General features: G+C 45.7%; 1 protein-coding gene across 10 annotated transcripts in view; it reads right to left on the bottom strand.

Moving 5' to 3' along the window:
• USP19 (ubiquitin specific peptidase 19) overlaps positions 1-19,012 on the bottom strand; it is a 39,618-nt gene continuing 20,606 nt past the window's right edge. For 7 of the 10 annotated variants that reach the window (XM_072989290.2, XM_078388796.1, XM_078388797.1 and 4 more), the window contains 16 exons: positions 18,333-18,531; positions 18,059-18,192; positions 17,107-17,265; positions 16,837-16,947; positions 16,319-16,429; positions 14,569-14,670; positions 12,656-12,796; positions 12,366-12,484; positions 12,116-12,253; positions 11,539-11,942; positions 10,437-10,547; positions 8,027-8,243; positions 7,499-7,651; positions 6,345-6,508; positions 5,806-5,990; positions 2,293-4,007 (listed from right to left, as the gene is read on the bottom strand). In XM_072989290.2, the coding sequence (XP_072845391.2) occupies positions 3,795-4,007; positions 5,806-5,990; positions 6,345-6,508; positions 7,499-7,651; positions 8,027-8,243; positions 10,437-10,547; positions 11,539-11,942; positions 12,116-12,253; positions 12,366-12,484; positions 12,656-12,796; positions 14,569-14,670; positions 16,319-16,429; positions 16,837-16,947; positions 17,107-17,265; positions 18,059-18,192; positions 18,333-18,531 (2,661 nt within the window). In that variant the 3' untranslated portion in view covers positions 2,293-3,794. Of the gene's footprint in view, positions 1,106-2,292; positions 4,008-5,805; positions 5,991-6,344; positions 6,509-7,498; positions 7,652-8,026; positions 8,244-10,436; positions 10,548-11,538; positions 11,943-12,115; positions 12,254-12,365; positions 12,485-12,655; positions 12,797-14,568; positions 14,671-16,318; positions 16,430-16,836; positions 16,948-17,106; positions 17,266-18,058; positions 18,193-18,332; positions 18,532-19,012 lie in introns of those variants that run through there. The other 3 variants (XM_078388799.1, XM_020795403.3, XM_020795402.3) reach the window with 2 other exon arrangements.

The raw sequence follows: 19,012 nt of genomic DNA, 5'->3' as shown, positions 1-19,012 counted from the left end.
CAGCATTGAGTAGAATTTAATGACTCAGGACCCAAGACAAACACCAACTTTATACAAAGAGAGAGCAAGACAGAGGTCTCCAGAAGGGCCTCATTTGGTTACAGCAAGTCATAGCATGGGTAAAAAGGAGAGGGAGCTGAAGACTTAAATAGAGGTGATGATGGCAGTGGTTTCCCACCCCAAGGAAGTTGCAAAGGGAGAAGAAACCGAACATATTATTTGGGGGGGGGGAAACAACGCGTGGGGAGAAGGCATGCTGTAGAGCAAACCACAGTACCAGGCCTTCTGTGTAGAAGGAAAAAGGCAAGGAGGTGCCAACCAACGGCCCCCCTCCCCCTAATTGTCAGACTGGGTAATGCTGGTGAAGGGGCCCCCATTTTTTAAAAAAGCCAAAGGAACAAAGGACATAAGGAGATGTACACCTCCCTAATGAAGGCTTTTACAGCCAAAAATGTGTCCTGAGCTTAGAAGACCAAGAAAGAATAGACTTGGGAGAGAATGGAAAGGGCAGGCAAAAAGGGACCGTGGAAGTTTGTTAAGCAGGCACCCATGGTATGGTGAACTGGGAGAAGGCCCCTTAGGGGCAGACACCAAGGACCCCACCCCCAGCCCCACCCATACGACAGGTTACGGATGCAACAGAAGGTGTTCAAGGCTCACCACAGTTCATCTGCCTTTGAGACAGAGGACAAAACTAGAGCCTCTAGGGCAAGAAGAGCAGCTTTGGGGATTGCACTGGGGGCTCAAGGATTTCCCCCTGCATGCTGGCATAGAGCCGCCGCTAGCAGGGGACACAAAAGGAACCTTCCCAGCTTGCAGGGGAGGAGGACGTGGTGGAGCAGAAAGTGCTTGAGTGCTGAAGAAAAGGTCACAGCAGCTCCTCCTCCTTCCCACTGCAGGGGGTACGCCAGGACGCGGTGGGGGGGGGGAGCCACAAAACAAAGCCTTCTTATGTACACCCCACCCCACCCCAGTGTAGAATGCCTTAGTCAACTTCTTCCATGTTGCTGTAGGATGGCGTGGGATGCTCTACAACCCCTTCCGGTGCCAGTGCAGGAGCAACATCAGGGGCCAGGCTGGGTCCAAAGGGCGGTGAACTAATTCCCTATAAACAGAACAAAGTGTTAGAAGGGAGGTTAAAAAAAAGGCACAGAGTTTCTTACACTGGAAACATATACAACTCCTCCCCAGCTTTGTTAAAAAAAATGGCGTATTTGCTTCTCTTATCCTTTTAATTATTCTGCGGCACAATAACTACAGGTTATTGTTTTGGCAAGCCAAGCAGCATGGGTGCCTACTTTGAAAGACAAAAGAGTTTGTGAAATACAGTTCACCTATAGCCGTTACCTAGAGTTCTCTTCCACCCAGTCCTAAATGGTCTGCTATTAGGGCTGCACATAATCTTCTCCAAAATTTGTTTGCAGAATCCTATGGCAAAATTCCCTGAATTCTGCACTCAGAAAATCTGAATTCTTCAATCTGCATGACATATTAGCTCAGTGTATATAACATATTCTTCCTTCTATTAATATGGAGTGGAACAAAAAGTTAAGCAGTACAAACGCTCCTTCTAGTGACTGGAAGCTTTGCCAAGTCTCTCATTTGACTTCATAGAACTCATTAGACGTTGTCCACACCCTTCTAAGGTATTATTTATAGCTAAAAAAAATTTAAAGTTAGATCCTGGGAAATCCTTACCTCTCATTCTCTTGTGGACAATCTGTCAGGGACACTATGTTGGCAGTGGGCAAGGCCAAAGCCTCCCCCCCCCCACACCTAGTGGTCTCAAGAGGGGAGGAACAACTTGCCATTTGCCAGAAATCCTGGATGGATCTCCTGCAGAAATCTTTCCCATGCTCCATTGACTCTGCCAGATGTTTCCCAGATGTTTCCCAGAGAGAATGCCCCCACATTTCCATTCCTGTGCCCACTTGCCCCATTCCTACTTGTTTTCCTTTCTTCTGGATGAGACAATGGCCAGACTAACCACTTCAGTTTTAAATGACTGTTCTGCAATCTTTAGGTTCACACAGAGCTCTGTTCCAGCCCTTCTACGGCAGCTATGGCCTCTCTATTGCCTTCTTCTCTAATAGCAATATCTCACAATACAAGAACCAGACCAAGCCATTCCCCAGCCCCTCTAACAAAGAAACAGAACCAGCATCAGGCCTGTGAGTCTTTAGGAAGATGTCCATGAAGAGGCAGAGACTCACAGGATCCTTTAGCTAATTTTAAAGGGGCTGCTAAATCAAATAGGAGTGGCAGACAGGAAAAGAAAGGTGTCTGACCATATTTCTTTAGAACAGGTTAGATTTATTAAATACAATAAATAAATATTGTGAAAGCTTTCCCAAAGCACAATGAATGCCTTTATCCACCAGGCTGGCAGAGTATATATGACTCAGGGATTTTTTCCTCCTCAGTGTGAGCTGACCCCCACCAGAACAATGCATGGATCAGGCTGTGTTTTTTGGCACTATGTGGCCTGGAAGTGCCCATTCCTGCAGTACAACAAAGATAACTCAAGTGTTGGCACTGGCGGCAAAGCCAAATCTCATTCCTTTTTTCCACAAAAACAGAAAGAAATCCCTCTTTGAAAGTGCCAAGATCGATGCGTAGCATGTTGTTAAATTTATAATACACATGAGCAATAATAACTACCAGCTGCAATTATATGTATGCCACAGAAGGGTCCTGGGAAAAATTAAACTCAGCAAGACAACCAAGGGCCCACATCAGGATATTTGGTGCAGAACTGATTTTAGATTTAGATTAGAAGCACAAGAAGGATCCTGTGTTGCCTATAGGGAACCATAGCTTGCAGAGCTGAATTAAAAGAATACAAGGCCATACAATTGTGAGTCCAAAAAGACCCCCCCCCACTTCTACTATCTTGTGTGTACAGACACACAGGCATCCACAGAGAGAAGGAACAGAGATACATGTAAGATGCTGTATTCTGTACTGTAGTTGGAACCTTGTGCTATTTAACATTTAGCATTGTATACGTTTGGGTAGATGGAGAAGAACAACATGAGAAACTTTCCTTCACACCTTATATTCAAGTGAGCCTTGTGCCAAGACAAAACATGTAAAGATGACATTGTTAAAAAAAGGGGGGGGGAAGGAGGACAATTGTGATTTACTTGGTGGCCTCACTGTGAGGAATCTAATCTTCTCAGGTTGAAGAGTGAGCGTTGCACTGTCCCTTCCCAAAAGGGAAGAGAACAGATTCCCATTCAGAAAGATGGTCCGTCTTCCGTGATCAGCACTCATACTCAGCTCATAAAGCTGGCACAATCTTCAAATACTAGGCACCAGAGAAGGGGTTGGGTGGGCTGAAAAGCTATCCCAAGGCAGAGAATGGTCAGCACAAACGTATTACCATCCAGTGAGAGATATCTGTAGATAAGAGGGTTCTGCTGGAGTTCCTGTACATACATTTACCAGGCCTGGATTCAAATGGACTGAAGTCTAGAAAAGCCGTCTAGGAAAGGGTCAGTTCCATTATGGTACTCCAAGTGGCCAAGCCATCAAGAACCTTTTCCCAGTCACAAGCCAAGTAGTCATCCAAGTGGAAGAAAAGAGAGGAGATTCTGGACTTGGCATCTTCTCCATGTTGAGGTGAAACAGAGTGTCTTCGTGCACCTATCTGGTGATGAGCTTCCTAGCCCTTCACCAAAGAGATGCAATGGAGGCGAGCCAAGGCTGCAATACACTGGCTGCCCCCTACCTCTAAGCCCCCTCCTGGTGCCCTGTGGCTGCTGCTGCTGCTGGTGCGGCTGCTGCTGCTGCTACCTCCAACGGGTCTGATAGATGAGAGGATAGAAGACATTCAGGAAGAGGGCCACGATAGCCGCCATGGTGCCCAGGACAATGTATCGGACATGGCCTTCATCAGGACATTCAGAGGCAAGGTTCTTTGCTCTTCGGCTACAAGACCTCCAAGGGCTCCTCATCCTGGCAGCTTCCTCTTCAGCCTCCAGTTCCTGCCAGAGCAGAGAAGCCTGCGATGTGGAAACCTGCGTCAGCACTTGAGAACATAGTGGTACACCCCTCAAATCCCCACACACTCTGCCCTGGCCCTTCCCAGAACTGTCTGCACCCTGCGCACCTCTTCCACTGCTGAACTTTCTGGCCCCATAGATTTTCCCACAACCTCCTTGCTATGGCACCAACAACAGACCATGCTTGGATACAGAGGCCTCCCAGAGACAGAATGAGCAGGTTGCAAGCCTTGAGATGGTATCGGGTAAGGCCTGAATTGTTAGAGCGAGACATCCATGCTGGCTAGCTCTGGGGACATTTTTCCAGTATGCAAGTATGAAATGCCAGCTTAATTTTTTCAAGACTCAGTCACCAAGTAATCACACAGCCCATGCTTTCTTGTGTGCAGAAAGGTTATTCAGTTGAGCAACCAGTCACATTGGGTGGGAACACGAGGAATGTTCATAAACGGCCAATCGCAGTTGAACTTTTGTTGATGAGAACGTGAGGATCTGGTGATAATCACATCCAAGTGTTTTGCAGGTGAGAATAAGAGGATCTTTGTCGGGATGACAACTAATCAACAGTGGCACAGTGAAAAGCCATGAGACGACAACCAATTGTGCCACTTTTTTCTCTTTCCCTTTTCTTTAGTTAAAAAGATGCAAATGAGGAGGAAGAGGAGGAATTAAACAAGGGTAGCCATTCACAGACCTGTTTTTCCATGTTCAACACAACCACTCAAACCAGTTACCCAATAAAATTGATTTTCGAATGAGATTTTTAAAAGAAGGGAGAATCCATACCATTTCTCTCACTTGGTCTCCTTGAATTTGCGGACAAGGGTTGCTGCTTCACAAACTTGACAGTTAAAGCTGTTTGGCGAAGGCGGTTCTGGAGCTGGAGTTAAGTGCCAGCCTCACCACAGAGGTTGGCTGCCAAAGTCCACAAATACAAAGGGAATCTTGGCTTAATCTCGGGCAGCTTCTTTGAGTAGCTTAGTCTCTGTCTGCTGCTCTTCTCTAGGTTATGTGGCCGTTCCTATTAGCCTTGGCTTGCCAGGCATCCAGGCCTAGCAAACCACTGTGGATGCCATGCATAAACCAAACTGCCCAGCTCCTGGAGACACAACAGGAGGCACAAAAAATGCCAGACCAACACAGCATGTCCCATTGTACAGCTCTGGATGCAAAACAGTGTGACTCTTTCCCCAGGATGGCTTCCTGAGCAGAAGGCCATGATAGCACATGATAACAGAGTAATGGAACATGCCAGAAATCCCAGCCATATTCATATTGGAGAGGTTCTTGTCTGGTTGTGCCAGGATTGCTGGCAAAATGCCAGTGAGCTCACTGTTGGCATGCCATCTGCATAGTCTCTGCTATATCAACGGATGGGGAGGGAGATAGGAACAAATGGGAAAGACGCCTGTCAACATTGATGCTGAGTAGACACAGTCAAAGGCACCCAACTCCATCAGCTGATTTTGCTGAAGGCTTGTCATTGTCACTCAAGGTTTTCATCTTCCATGCGAAGAAGATAGTGATCCAGCCCTCTTTAAACCCGTGTACTGTATCTTTTCCTGAGAGAAGAATATACACATGTGTGTCTCTTTCTGAATTGGGATTTGCCACAACTGCCTTGAGCTCATGCACTTTCCTAGGATGCAACTGTTGATCCAATCCAGCGTACCAATGTGGTGGTGGAAACTAGAAGCTACTTCCTCCAGTATACAGTCAGTCATTCTAGAATTCCAACAAACGGGACACACCAAGATGGACATATAGAATGACACACAGCTCCTCCAGAAACTCTCACCTGATTGGCTGCTGCCTCTGCATTTGGGGCCAAGTCAGTTCGAGCATCTGAAGAATGAGGTGGCCCTCGTGGGGGTCTTTCTACAGGAGAGTTCCGTCGGCGGTAAAAGAGCACATAAGCGTATCGGGTCACCACCTGGCTTTCATCCACGGTGGTGACTGTGCTGTCATCAAAAAGCCGCCAGCCTGCATAAGAAAAGGAAGAAAGCTGTAAGCACAGAATCTTCCAAAGCAAGCACTTCTCACTGAGTATGGAGGCATGGATGCCTCTTTATCACCTCTTCTTCCCATCTCAGCCTCCCAACTGCATCATGGGAGTGTTCTTCGCTCTCCTACGTCTACACATCATTCTTAATGCTCATCCAACTGTAGTCTTGCAGCCATTGAGTCACTTTTGACTTATGGCAACCATGTTCAATTAGTGACTTCCAAAAGTGCCACTCTACTCAGATCTTACAAACTCAAGGCCATGGCTTCTTTTCTAGTCAGGCTCTAGTGTTGACAGTCACTGGACAACGTAATACCTCCATCCTTACTCACCCACATCACTCCGCTGACTGTTCTTGTCATTGGGCAGCCGGGCATAGGCTGTGTAGTGCCCACCAATCATGCCCCCATAGTGATTGATAACTGCATACAGGTCATACATGGGCAGCTGCTGCTCATCCTTCTGGCCTATGCAGAATTTGCTCAGGTCCAAGCTCCTGAAGACAAAGACAGAAAAGGTTAGACAGCTCCATACTGTGTACCACTTAGGCATGGAAGCAATATCATTCCATCTCCATCATTCCTTTCTTGGGGTAACTCAGCCTCCAGAGTTCAACTGCATTTAAATCCTATATGGAAATCCTCTATGCTTGTATACTTACAACTCAGCCTATTGCAATAGTTTAGTATAGGCAATGCTATTACCCAAACTGAAGTACTGAGAGGGACTCCAGTTCAGTGGCAGAACACAGTGGCAGAAGACTCTTCCAGCCCCATATTCAGTTTCTGACACCTCCAGTTAAACAGATCAGGCAATGAGGAAAAGAGTAGGTCCTACTGGATAAGATCCTGTGCGACACAGTACAAGACAGCTCCACATGGTTATCACAAACAGGAGAATGCCTCCACGGTACAGACACATACCGCAAAGGACATCATTTACATTTTCTGTTGTGTAAACCAGGCTGTGGTCACATCTCAGTAAAAACTCTTAAGAGCCCAACATGATTTTGGTGAATTTTTGGTCCAAAAAGATGGTGACTATGACCTCTTCTTTCATCACCTCCCCCCAAGCAACTAGAAGACCAATGGATCTACACCTGACCCTCAGATACATCTGATGAAGTACGTGAATAAAGATGAATGTCCTGCACCATCTACAAGGTATCATATATGCTCCTTTTCTACTTTTTTTTTGAAAGAAGTCCCTCTCAGCCAGATTTTAATGGTACAAAGGCCATTAAAAGAGTCTGCTACAGCACTCAATTTGTTGTACCAGACAGACTGCAGGTATCAGTGGCGGGAGGGTTCACAGGAGGACTGTACAGCCTCAGCAACAAATGCATTATACAGTTCTGAATTAAGGACAGGGACCAAACTCTGCAATCATGTTTGATCCAGATCAACAGCTTGTTGCTGCTCAGGAAAACATCACTTGCTCAAATGACAGAATAGTTGGGATCAAATTAACATACAGTGTGCATTACCTGACTGGGAAATCCACCATATCATTAATCTTGTCCCTCCAAATAAAGCTGCGGAAGGAGAAGCGCTTGAGCTGAATGATCAAGACATTGGGCAAGCGCCACAACATGAGCTGTTTAGATGCCTCCCGGTGTTGCTTACACTTTGGACAGTACCTATAGGAAAGGATGCAGGAAGGTTAGCATTTTCTGTTACTAATTTCAGGGGAGCCAATGCTCTCTGCCCCCCCCCCCCAGTTTTGCTGCACTCCTTGAGGACAGCAGCATTCAGATCTCTGAGATCAACGGGTTTAGAAAAAGGCTTCTATATGATGCTGCTGGGTAAGTGTGAGAGAAAGCATCATTAGCACGCGAGAGACAAAACGCTCTACCTCTTACCACCACTTACTAACGTGAGGACAGATACAGAACTCTTCCACGAAGCCTGGAAGCAGTTTTGTGAGGAATGAGTGGAACTGGAACTTAGTTGTAGTTCCCATGCCTGGGATTTCCCAGTCCACAAAGAAAACCACCCCAAACCTCTGTCCTTACCAGGCCTCCTCTGGAGCCAACACCTCTGGCTTGGTGAAGAGGTTGAGGCACTGTTCAAGGGTGAAGTGTCCTGCCCTGGCTGCTTCACTTGCAGAGCCTGGATCCTCCACACACTCTAGCTCCTTAGATTCAACCAGCACAAACTCCTTCATCCTCTCATTATTCTTCCAAACCAGGGCCAGAGAACAGTCATCTGTAAGGTCTAGTGGGGTATCATCTGTAAGACAGATGTTTACAGATGGTGTTACTCATTCCTTCCCATCAGGCTAGAACTGACATCAAAGTAATGTGCTTGAGAGAAGTAGTTTTCCTGCTCTGGTTTAAGCAAAATAATAAAGGGGATATATTCCAAGGACTATGAGAGATGCTGGCCTGTGTGTATGCAGAACAAAAGTACCAATGATACATTCTTATTTTATAGTTCATGCACTACAGTGTTCCTACAACTTCTGAGGAACCAGAATCAAGAGAAGATCCCCCCCATTCCACAGCCAGCCAAGAGGAGATGTAAGCTGCACTGCACAGGTTAACGGATAGGAGAGTGACTAACAATGACAGCATTTCATGAGGGAAGAGGGATGCGAGATAATGTCGAGACTGCAGAAGAGACATGCTGACCTCCTCCCACTATCTATTTCTGCAACTGTGTGGCACAAGGCAATGCCAGCTGTGCAGTTAGGAATTCTGATTTTCAATAAGGTGTATCCATTCCCCACAATGTGTGCTGGCCTGAAAACTCCCTTTGATAACTCTTGGCATTCCATGTAACCTTGATACTGGCACATGAATTAGTATCTTGTGAATTCAGCCTCTAAACATGGCAGTGCCCACTGGATTAGTAGACAAGTCAGGGACAGGAAGAATTAGATGCCCAAATGAAATTTCCAGGTTTTTGAGACTCTGCATAGCTGATCTCTTCTCTGCCACAACCAGAATGATGAAAAAACATTCTGTATAGACTTACACCTACAATTTGTTGACAATCATTTCTTACTGTCCCTAATATTAATTTTCAAGACCTCCCAAAATCCACCATTGAAAATTTATAGCATGATTTCCTAGTTTACCAGCTTTTCAGTAGCTGTTTTAAATTAGTTTTAGTTATTTTAAATTAATCAGTGACGAAACAATGCTTACTGGTTCTATTTTGGTTTTAAACCCTTGTACTACCTTTACTAAATGCAGACGTCTTCAAATGCAAGTCTTCAATCACTCCGTTTCTGAGTTAGGCTGCAACTACACTGGTTGAATGTGTACTTGATTCACAGCCTATTTTACGCTTCTGTTCAGATTAGATGATTACACAGAGACCATAGACTGTTTCAATGGCTTCTCCTCTTTTTCAAGCCACAGATGTTTGGACAGACTTTTCCTTATGTGGTTAGTGTTTCATTCTCCAAAAGGACAGGGGATATGATGCTCAACGTGAGGTGATTTTATCCACCACACAGCCAGCGGCTCCCCTCCTCTGATCGCACCCTTGGCCGATCTCTGGCTCTCTTTTTATAATTCACTGTAAACCCTGTGGATTTTTAAAGTGTTGCACAGCACTATGAGAAACTGACAGTTTTCCATAACATACAAACACATATATACTGCAGAGATAGACACCAAAGTCTACCCGTTTCACTCGATCTAGTCTGGGGGTGCGACTGAGGGGCCTAACACCGAGAGAGGCCCGGAAAGAAAAAGCAAGGAACTGGGCCTTCTCGGTGGTGGGTCCTCAGTTGTGGAACAACTTACCTTCAGAGATCTGTATGGCCCCTTCGCTGGGTGTTTTTAAAAGCCAATTAAAAATATGGCTGTTTTGCATCCACAGCAAATCCTGCAGCATTTGACCATGTAGTTTCAGCCTTAACTGGTGACTATTTCCTATTACAGGACTCAAAGTTAGGGGCTGTGATTCTTTGATGCCTAAATAGTCCCTAGCTATCAAGTCCTGCAATAAGAAATACTGAACAATTGCTAATTGACACTGATTGAAGATTTCCTTGTTCACTTGCAGTGATTAAGGTATAGAGCCTGAGTTTTAAACCAAAATGAAACCAGTGAACAATTTTCAGAAATAAACAAGTACAAATAACTTTAAATAAATATAAACAGCTGCTAAACGGCTGAAAAAATGTCTGGAAAGCTGGGCCACTGATTGCAACAGTGGATCATGCAGCTGATTTTTGGTATTTTTTTCGAGGGAGGTGCAGTCCCTAGGCTACTAGCCAAGATGAAAAATTTGTCTTCAGAGCTCAGGAGACAATCCACAACTGGTCCAAGTCTATTAGGCATTCACTGAACACCTTAGCCACGCTCAGCACAGAAAAACGCTCTCTGCAAATTGATTCAAAAGGCAATGCTATTTTAAAAAAAATATTGCTATATTCTGAACACCAAGTTCCTACATTTTCACCCTCACCTTTATCCTCCAGTTTCTGCTCTTTGTTTGCTGCATCAATCTTGGTGATGTAGAACTGGGTAATGTGGGAACTTAGCCCTTCAGCTGGATGCTGGTAACCAGGAATGGCAGCTGGAGACAGGCAGAAAAGATAGTCACTGACATGAAGCCTTTCTTTTCTTGGTTCAGCCGTTCCACAGTCTGGCACACAGATGAAAGGTAACAGCTGGGACAGCTTATGGGCTACAGCACACCAAAGGTACAGAAAGACAGCTGGAGACTTTGAGAACCACAGGGAAGAGGTAAATGGCCTTGTATCAGGGGAAGAATTTCTTCTTATCAACTAGGCTGCCCTCTGCTACTCAGAAGTACCCACTCACACCAAACAAGGCCACCTGCATCTGGAACTAATTATTTCCCTAAGCCAATTTGAACCTTCTATTTTTGACTTCAAGGGAGAAAGGGGACCCCCCCCCAAAAAACACAGTGGTGCCTCGCACCATGACGACAATCCGTTCCCCTGAAATCGCTGTTAAGCGAAAACATCGTCCAGCGAAAACAGTTTCCCCATTGGAATGCATTGAAACCCATTTAATGTGTTCCAGTGGGGAAAATACCTCGTCGTCCAGCGAAGATCGCCCATAAGAGAAGCCATTTTCTGAGCACCAATCAGCTGTTAAAATGGCTGCCCTGCGAAGCATGGGTCCAGAAAACACAGGGCAGCCATTTTGCGGAGCCGGAAAACATCATTGTCTTGTGAACAAACGGTTCGCAAAGCACAGACCTAATCGTTGTCAAATGAAAATCCCCCATAGGAAACATCATTTTGCGATCACTATAGCAATCGCAAAAAAGTCACCATCCTGCGGATTCATCGTACAGCGGGGTCGTCTAGCGAGGTACTACTGTATTAACCTTACTAAGTTGCTTAATATTAAGGCCCCCTTATGGAATTTAAGTATGCGAACTGCATAGATATTTGTCCTCTATGTACAATATGAGCTCCTGGTAAATGAACGCAGCAGAGTCCCACCAGAAAGCAGCAAACAGAAATTGTTAGGAACCCCTTGGAAGTAACAGCTGGGCGACTTTAGATCAAGTCCACAATGGGTCAACTGCTTACCTTCAGGTTTGGAGGTTCTTGGTAGCTCCAGGAAACTCTCAGACCGTGTGTCCAAGGAAGTCTCAGAAAAGCCTGAATCCAAACTTAGCCCCGAGCTTCTTCCAGTGGGTACCTTGCTTCTCACAGAGCTGGAATCTCCTAACTCAGGCTGTAGCTCAGGGGCTATGAAAGATGTTTGGGGTTCTGGCATCAGGTGTGGGGCTCTGGCACCATCTCCTGACTCCATTGCGGTGGCGCTGATGTCAGCAGCAGAAACTGCAGCTGCTGCAGCAGCAGCACATGCCACCGTAGCACTGCTATTCTTGGCCAAAGGCTCTTGTTTTTCACCAGGCTGGAGCTGCAAGCTTTGTTCCGGTGACATCCTGCCCATCTGGAAAGGGGGCTGGAATACACTGACTGAATACCTGAAAGAAAAAGCCACTGAGCATGTAACCTTTCAGTGTCAGAACAGTAACTGTGGGCTGGCACTCAGAAAGGAAATGCTGCTTTTTTCTCCACCACCCAGCCAAAGTCTGCTATGAGCCAGGAATCACTGCCCGTTTGCCCAAGAATGATGATAATCCTTGGGACATCTTACCTTGCATAACCTTCCAGAAGTTGGGCTAGCCGTGCATACGTGAGACGTGACTCAGGCACGCTGATGATGAAGGGAAAGCCAATGTTTTCAGGGCGGCACGAAGTTTTGTGGTCAGACCAGTGCGTTCTCTGACACATTCTGAAACACACACAAAACCCATTCTCATACAGAAGCAACATGCCCTCTTCCCACCTGCCTCGACCCCAAGAATAAAACAGGCCCTGCCTCTAGGAAAGGGAAGACAGCTTACACGTTACAATAGCCGACACGATAGCACCGAGTACAGCGCTTCAATTTCTCTTCTTCTGACTGCTGCTTCTTCTGACAGGCGGCACATTTGGTGATGGGTATGCTGGGCACCTGAGAGCGCTGAGAAGAACAGAGAAAGCCCACTTGGTAGGCAAAACCAATGGCCCTCTTAGACAGACTTGTTTTTTCCCCCATGATGCAAAAGAGGCTTCAAAGTCAACCCAACACACCTGTTTTTTGTCAACAGCTCTGGTCTGCCTCATTTCTGTCATCTCTATAGAAGGCACCTACCTGTTGAACCTGCAGCTCCACGACACGCTCCTTGGCCAGGTCTGGAGAAAGCACCTCAAAGCACAGTAGAAGGTCTGCGGGAGAAACCGTGTCCAGCGAGTTGGAAGGCAGGAACATGCGGTGGAAGCGGTTCTTGGACACCTAAACAAAGGAACAGGTAAGGTCCTGGCTGATCACTGTCCTTTCACAAAGCAGTTAACTTGAGGAATTTATTGTCACAAGACATTGGGGGTGGGGCTCTAAAAATGATGAGAAATCCACTCCAAAAAGGGGCTGCTTTATTAATATTTGCCACCAAATATTACACAGCAGACTTCTGAGCCTCTCTAACTAGTAGTTAAACAGTGGACAAAGATTTGCTTTGCATGTTATCCAAGACAGAATGCTGATCTATATAAACTACTGGTTTAATCAAATAAAACAATAGTGAAAAAATAAGTTGCAACCAAGTACTCCAATTAGCCAAATATGCCATTTTCTGTGATATTCTATCTAATCCCCCCTTTTCAACCCCTCCCTCAATTTATAAGCCCCCTTAGCACGCCATGCCCACTGAACATGGTCAGTCCTCATGGAACTGCTTGACCCCACCTCTCTAATAGTTTTTCTCTCTCTTTTTTCACTTTTTTTTAACTTCTGCAAATCCTGGAACTTTCTGAAACCTGCTGATACCTCCCTTCTCTTCATTCATGGCAAGCTTCTGGCTATGTAAGGATCTACATGATGGGGCTTTTGTAAATTATACCTATTCAGGCCCACAGCAAGAAGGGAAAAGAGAAAGGGAGCCAACTCTAACCTATGCAACTCTTCTCAGCTTTTTTCCATGCTGACAGTTAAGAAACCATTAAAAATGCATCTCTGGGATATGCCTCATGACTGTGGCGTGGCCCTGACCTCCAGCACATTCCTCTTAAAAAACTGCTCCCCACTCCTCTCTCTCTTCTCATTGAGACCTGCTCCTTTTCTTGTGGAGGGAAAAGGAGAGAAATCTCTGTCTTCAACCCTCATCTTAAGAATTCCTGGCAATGGCCCTGCTGCAACAATGTAGCCCAAGACCGTGGGAATAGTGAAGTTAATGAAGAATTTGGTGAGGCGAGAAGGGAGCAAGGAGTTGGGAGCAAATTTTTTTAAGAGGAACATGCTGATGGTCAGGGCAGTTTCCCAGAGTGCCACTTTTAAGTCTGGTTTCTTAACTGTCAGGAAGGTAAAGGATGAGAAGGGTGCATAGGTTATAGCTGCCCAGTAATGGCGGGGGCCGGGGGAGAGGAGAGAGAAAACACACTATCTGAATGCTGCTTGGTAAAGAGGTCCCATGGCTCATCTCTGAGGAGCTTTGAGAGAAATTAAGTGTCGAGCAGGACATTTGCTACATGGCTTGGCATTTCTACTGATAAGTAAAAAATGTGTACACACGTAAGTTCCAGTAAGAAGTAGGGGGAAGATAAGTTGAGATAACCCAAGGACAGATAGGGTTCTATGTACTGCCATAAAAGAGAAACTCTGGATGCTGCAGCTTTAGGGAACCCACTTAAGTTGCTAAAAGAGTCTGGAAAAAAATGCAGCTCATTGGACGAAACCCTTCAGCTAAAAACATAGGCTGCCAACCTCACTGGTCTCATATACAGCTAACAGATTTCTAAGGTCTGGCCAGATTAGATCAAGGGAGGAGACATGTGCTATGAAAAGGGGCAAAGAATTCACAAAAAGTAGCAGTGTTGCAGTCTGTGCAAATGTCTGAAAAATCATTTCCAAGTGTGGCACAACTTTCACCTTTTTGAGCTCCTGCTTGTATTCTTACAAAAGAAGACATGGACAAACATGCATTAAGCAGAGATCAATTCAAGCTGGATTCAGATACAAGAAACTAAACCACCCAAAGTTTGCCATTAGGACTGTATAGGAGTGCTGATCACCTCGGCCAGGCGCAGGTTCTCAGGATTCACTCGCACGCTATGGGACACTGAGTCAAGCACCTCCATGGCAGTGGAGTTCTCCTTGCTGATGCTCACCAAGAACTGTTGGAAAAGAGCAATATTGGGGTGAGAGTACATTTCAGGTGGTGTAGCCATTAGCTGCCAAGATCAAACATGCTTTCCCCCCCATCCTGAAAATCCCGATTCTTTACATACTACAGTTGACGATTACCCCGCTTCATGACAAAATCGCTTCACAATGAGTTTTTTGCGATCGCATTCAAAATGATTGAATGGAGAAAATCTGCTTCACGGCGATTGGTTCCCTGCTTTGGATTCGTATTACGAGGATCAAAAACAGTTTTCAAAATGGCGGCCCGCTGTTTTCCGGACTTATTTCGGGAAGACAGCGACCAAAAATAGCTTCCCCTATGGAGGATCTTCGCTAGACAATGAGGTATTTCGCCCATTGGAATGCATTGAACCGGTTTTCAATGCATTTCAATGGGATTTTTTATTTCACTTGACGATGATATGGCTTAACAGCGATTTTAACGGAACGGATTATCATCGTCAAGCGGGGCACTACTGTACTCTCAAAAGTAGAGCTTGGAAGAAACAAATTAGAAGCAATGCAGTTAACCTACAAGCAGTTGTTTTCTGACTAACTAGTAGTTATACAAGGAGTAATGACAAAGTTACAGTAAATATATTGTAATGAAATTGCAAAAATAATTTTTAGGTGTGCAAAGTAACCTTTCTAGTTGCTTTTAAAGAACATTTTAAAGCATTTCAACAGGCTGTTTCCAGTTCTGTGCCATTCTATCAAGTCTAAATAGTTTGCTTTTTTTCCTTTTTGTAAATATTTGCAGGGGGCAGTATCAGAATTGGCACTGTAGAGAAGAAGTCTTTCTCAGCATTTTTCAGGCTTGTTGGTAACTACGATACATGTTATTAACAAAAGAGTGACAGCTCTAAGTTTAAACCTGGACATGTCACTATTATGGAGAAAACAGGGAATAGACTGATATGAAGTTGGACACAAGCTTAAAATCTAAACCACTGGTTCTTAACCTTGGGTTACTCAGGAGTTTTGGACTGCAACTCCCAGAAGCCTTCACCACCAGCTGTCCTGACTGGGGTTTCTGGGAGTTGAAGTTCAAAAGCATCCAAGTAACAAAGGTTACGAACCACTGGTCTAAACTCCAAGATACTATTATCTATATATCAGTCTCACTGCCAGTAGTTCAGCTGAGGCCAACCAACTCAGTGCAGGTATCTAACAAGGAGGAAATAAGCAGCAAGAAGGAGGATACAGCTCTTCTAACAAGTGGCTGTTTTTGCTTCCTAGCCCTGCTTTCTATGTGACTGAGGTACACCTTGGTTGAAACACCTGGAACTGGCATTGTCACATCTAGTTTGGCCCTCAGAGACAGTTTCGCACTGCTATTACACTCTATTGAAACAGTCCTCGGAAGTACAAATAAGGCTTCTCCTGACACGGACACCCACCTAGAACTAATAACTAAGAATCTTAAAGCATCTGTTATGTGGTGCAGGCTTTAGTGGACTACAGACCATTACATCAGATACGTCTAAATAGGGTCTGTGGTTGAACAAAACTTATGCCAAACAAAACCTTTTAGTCTTGAAAGTGTTAGAGCCTGCAACAGACATGCTAGCTACAATCTAGGATTATTTATATCGTAAAATGATTCACGACATGTACCTTTGCAAGTTGGACTCTTACCTTGATAGGTTTCTTATGGGGTTCTTTTGCAAAGTAATAAACTGTCAGCACCTTCTGCTTCTGGGGAAGGGGGACTGGCAAATAGAGGAAGGGATCAAACGTGATAGACACCTGCAAGTAAGGGAGACAGCCATCAGTCATTACTCAGAGGAATTCATATACTGTGCTGGGCACATGAGTCAATCACGGAGGAAGTAGAGAGGGGTACCCTGGGCTTAGAAGGCCCTGGCCTGAGTAATGAGGCAGCTCAGAAAACATGTCAGTAGGAAAGCAGGACCACAGCTCTTGACGGCCACAGAGATAGTGGAATGGAGGCATACAAGCTAAGGAAATGCAGAATGACCATGAACTGAGCCTTGGCATCACATTGAAGGGCTAAAGCTATTCCCACCCCCAACCCCCATCCACCACTCATCTCACAACCAGCAGGGAAAATGTATTTGTGAATACAGACATCTGACCCTGTAGGATTCTCACAGATAGAAAGAAAACACAAAACTTGAAGGTAAATACTCTACCTTTGAGCACACAGGGCACACTAGCTTAGATTTGTACTGGCCCTGGAAGAGGTCCACAATGAAGGAATCATTCCTCATTTTGTGCCGATGCCAAGCCTCTTCTGCCACAACCTAGCAGGAGCGAAAGAACAAAAGCTGAGCAGCTGCTTAGAAATTATATTAGCTGGCATGTAAGTTCCACAGATAAACATATAATCAATATATTCTCTTGCCAGGCTAGCCCCCTTTCCCGCCCCACTCCTATAATGCCCTTTCTGTAATAAGAGTCACCTCATCCGGCCGGCCATCTGAGTCCACTGTTTCTGTGTAGGGCTTATTATGGATGCGGTTCAGGTCCTCGTGTAGCCCATCCAGCAAAAAAGCCATGAATTCCTGGGCATCGTGTTGAGCATAGCCCGTAAACTGGCTAGCTTTGCTGGCCACAATTGCCTACAGAAAGAGGTTGGATGACATGTGCAGCCAGTTATTTCCCCTCACCCCTTCCATCCCCAGAAGAGTCAAGAGGGGAAAAATCAAGAGAGAAGTAAATGCATCCGAAGGAACTTTTAAAGCTGTAGGAGGGGTGACTGGCGTCGGGAGTGTGCCCTGCCAAGACCAAGAAGCCACAGAGACTGACTGCAGCTGTTTTCTAATTTATTTCTAACAAAAGGCTAATCATTACAATAGGCAGATGCCAGATCCATGGGCTATGTGGATCCTGAGGATAGCTATCCCTCAGGTGCTCTGTACAAGGGATCCTTGTCAGTGAGTAGCAAACCACCCAATGTGAGAGGAAGCAGCTGAGTTCTGATCTTATTGTCAACAGCCCCCTGCCCCCACAAAGGAGAACTTGGCAAGGAGTACATGGCCGCCATTCATACACACTGGAGACAGGAAAGTGATGCTCTTCCAAGAACATTTGGGATGAAGTCTAATCTGTTCTCCCTGGGCCACAGTAATGCTCATTCTCATGCTCTAATATTATGAACACTGGGCCTGCTCCAACCTGCCGAGTCTCATCCTGAATGCTCTTTCTTGGCTGATCTAGGCAATCATATGAACCCAGGGTCTTCTGCACTAGCCATAACCAACAGGGTCTTCACCCTGGATGACAGCACAGCATTAGAAGCTAGTGTTTGTCCACCAAAGCAGTGTTTCTGTCATGAGGAAGGCCTCACACTATTTTTTTTTAAAAACCAACTCTCCCAACCCTGCATAGGCTTCTTTCTGCCGGATCTCTTACCTTCAGCTTGGAAGGCTGAAAGGCATGGTGGGTGCCTTTCCAAAGGGCCCTCAACAGCACAGCAAAACCAATAGCCAGGCGCCCCCCAGTTCCCAGCGGGTTGTTGTAGTTTATTTCAGACTCAAAAGACCGATCTAGGAGACATGGAAAGGGGGGGGAGAGAAAGATGAGGCCTGCAGCAACATCTTCTGGTCAGTGACCCAAAAACCAAAAGGGGGATGAGCAGAGCACACACAAAGGTACCTCCCCCTCTCCAGCCCAAGGGGCAGATTACCATGAAAGTAGTCCCGCAACTCCCTGGTATTGGAGAGAGACTGGATAACGCTGTTCATGAAGCAAGTGTTGCCCAGGTTTACTAGCCCTGTGAACCCTGGAAGGCACACCTTCTTGTCCTCCTCCTCTTCTTCCTCTTCCACACTTTCACTGTTGACAGGGCTGTGAGTCATTGGTGGGACCATGCATGTGGGCTTGGGCTGGAAAGGAACAGGTTTCTAAAGGTTAACATGCAAGCTTCGATTGTTGGCAAGCCTCTCTCTCTCTCTCTCTCTCTCTCTCTCTCACACACACACACACACACACACACACACACACACACACACACAGAGCACACTATTGTCATCACACCTCTTTTAGGTGTAGGTCAGTGACACAAACAGCAAAAAAACCCACCCATCCAGTGGAGGATGGGGCCTGCTCAATTACATGACTCCAATTGCATGAAGCTAGGGACGGATCATGCCATTTTGCCACTCCTCAGAAGCCTTACTGGGAATATTTTACTGGCCACTAACAGAATCCAGCCTTTGCACTCGAACTCCAATGTGTTGGGACAGCAAATATCATCCTCAACTGGCAGAACCCTCAGCTTAGGATGAAGGGAGATACGTATGACCAAATCTAACTGAAGGGCAGAGAGTTGAGGAAGGCTAGGCTGGATGGACCCAATCGAGCAGT

Source organism: Pogona vitticeps, chromosome 2 (genome assembly GCF_051106095.1).
Source record: "Pogona vitticeps strain Pit_001003342236 chromosome 2, PviZW2.1, whole genome shotgun sequence".
In the NCBI taxonomy this organism is placed as follows: Eukaryota; Metazoa; Chordata; class Lepidosauria; order Squamata; family Agamidae; genus Pogona; species Pogona vitticeps.
This window is presented reverse-complemented; position numbering and strand designations above follow the sequence as displayed.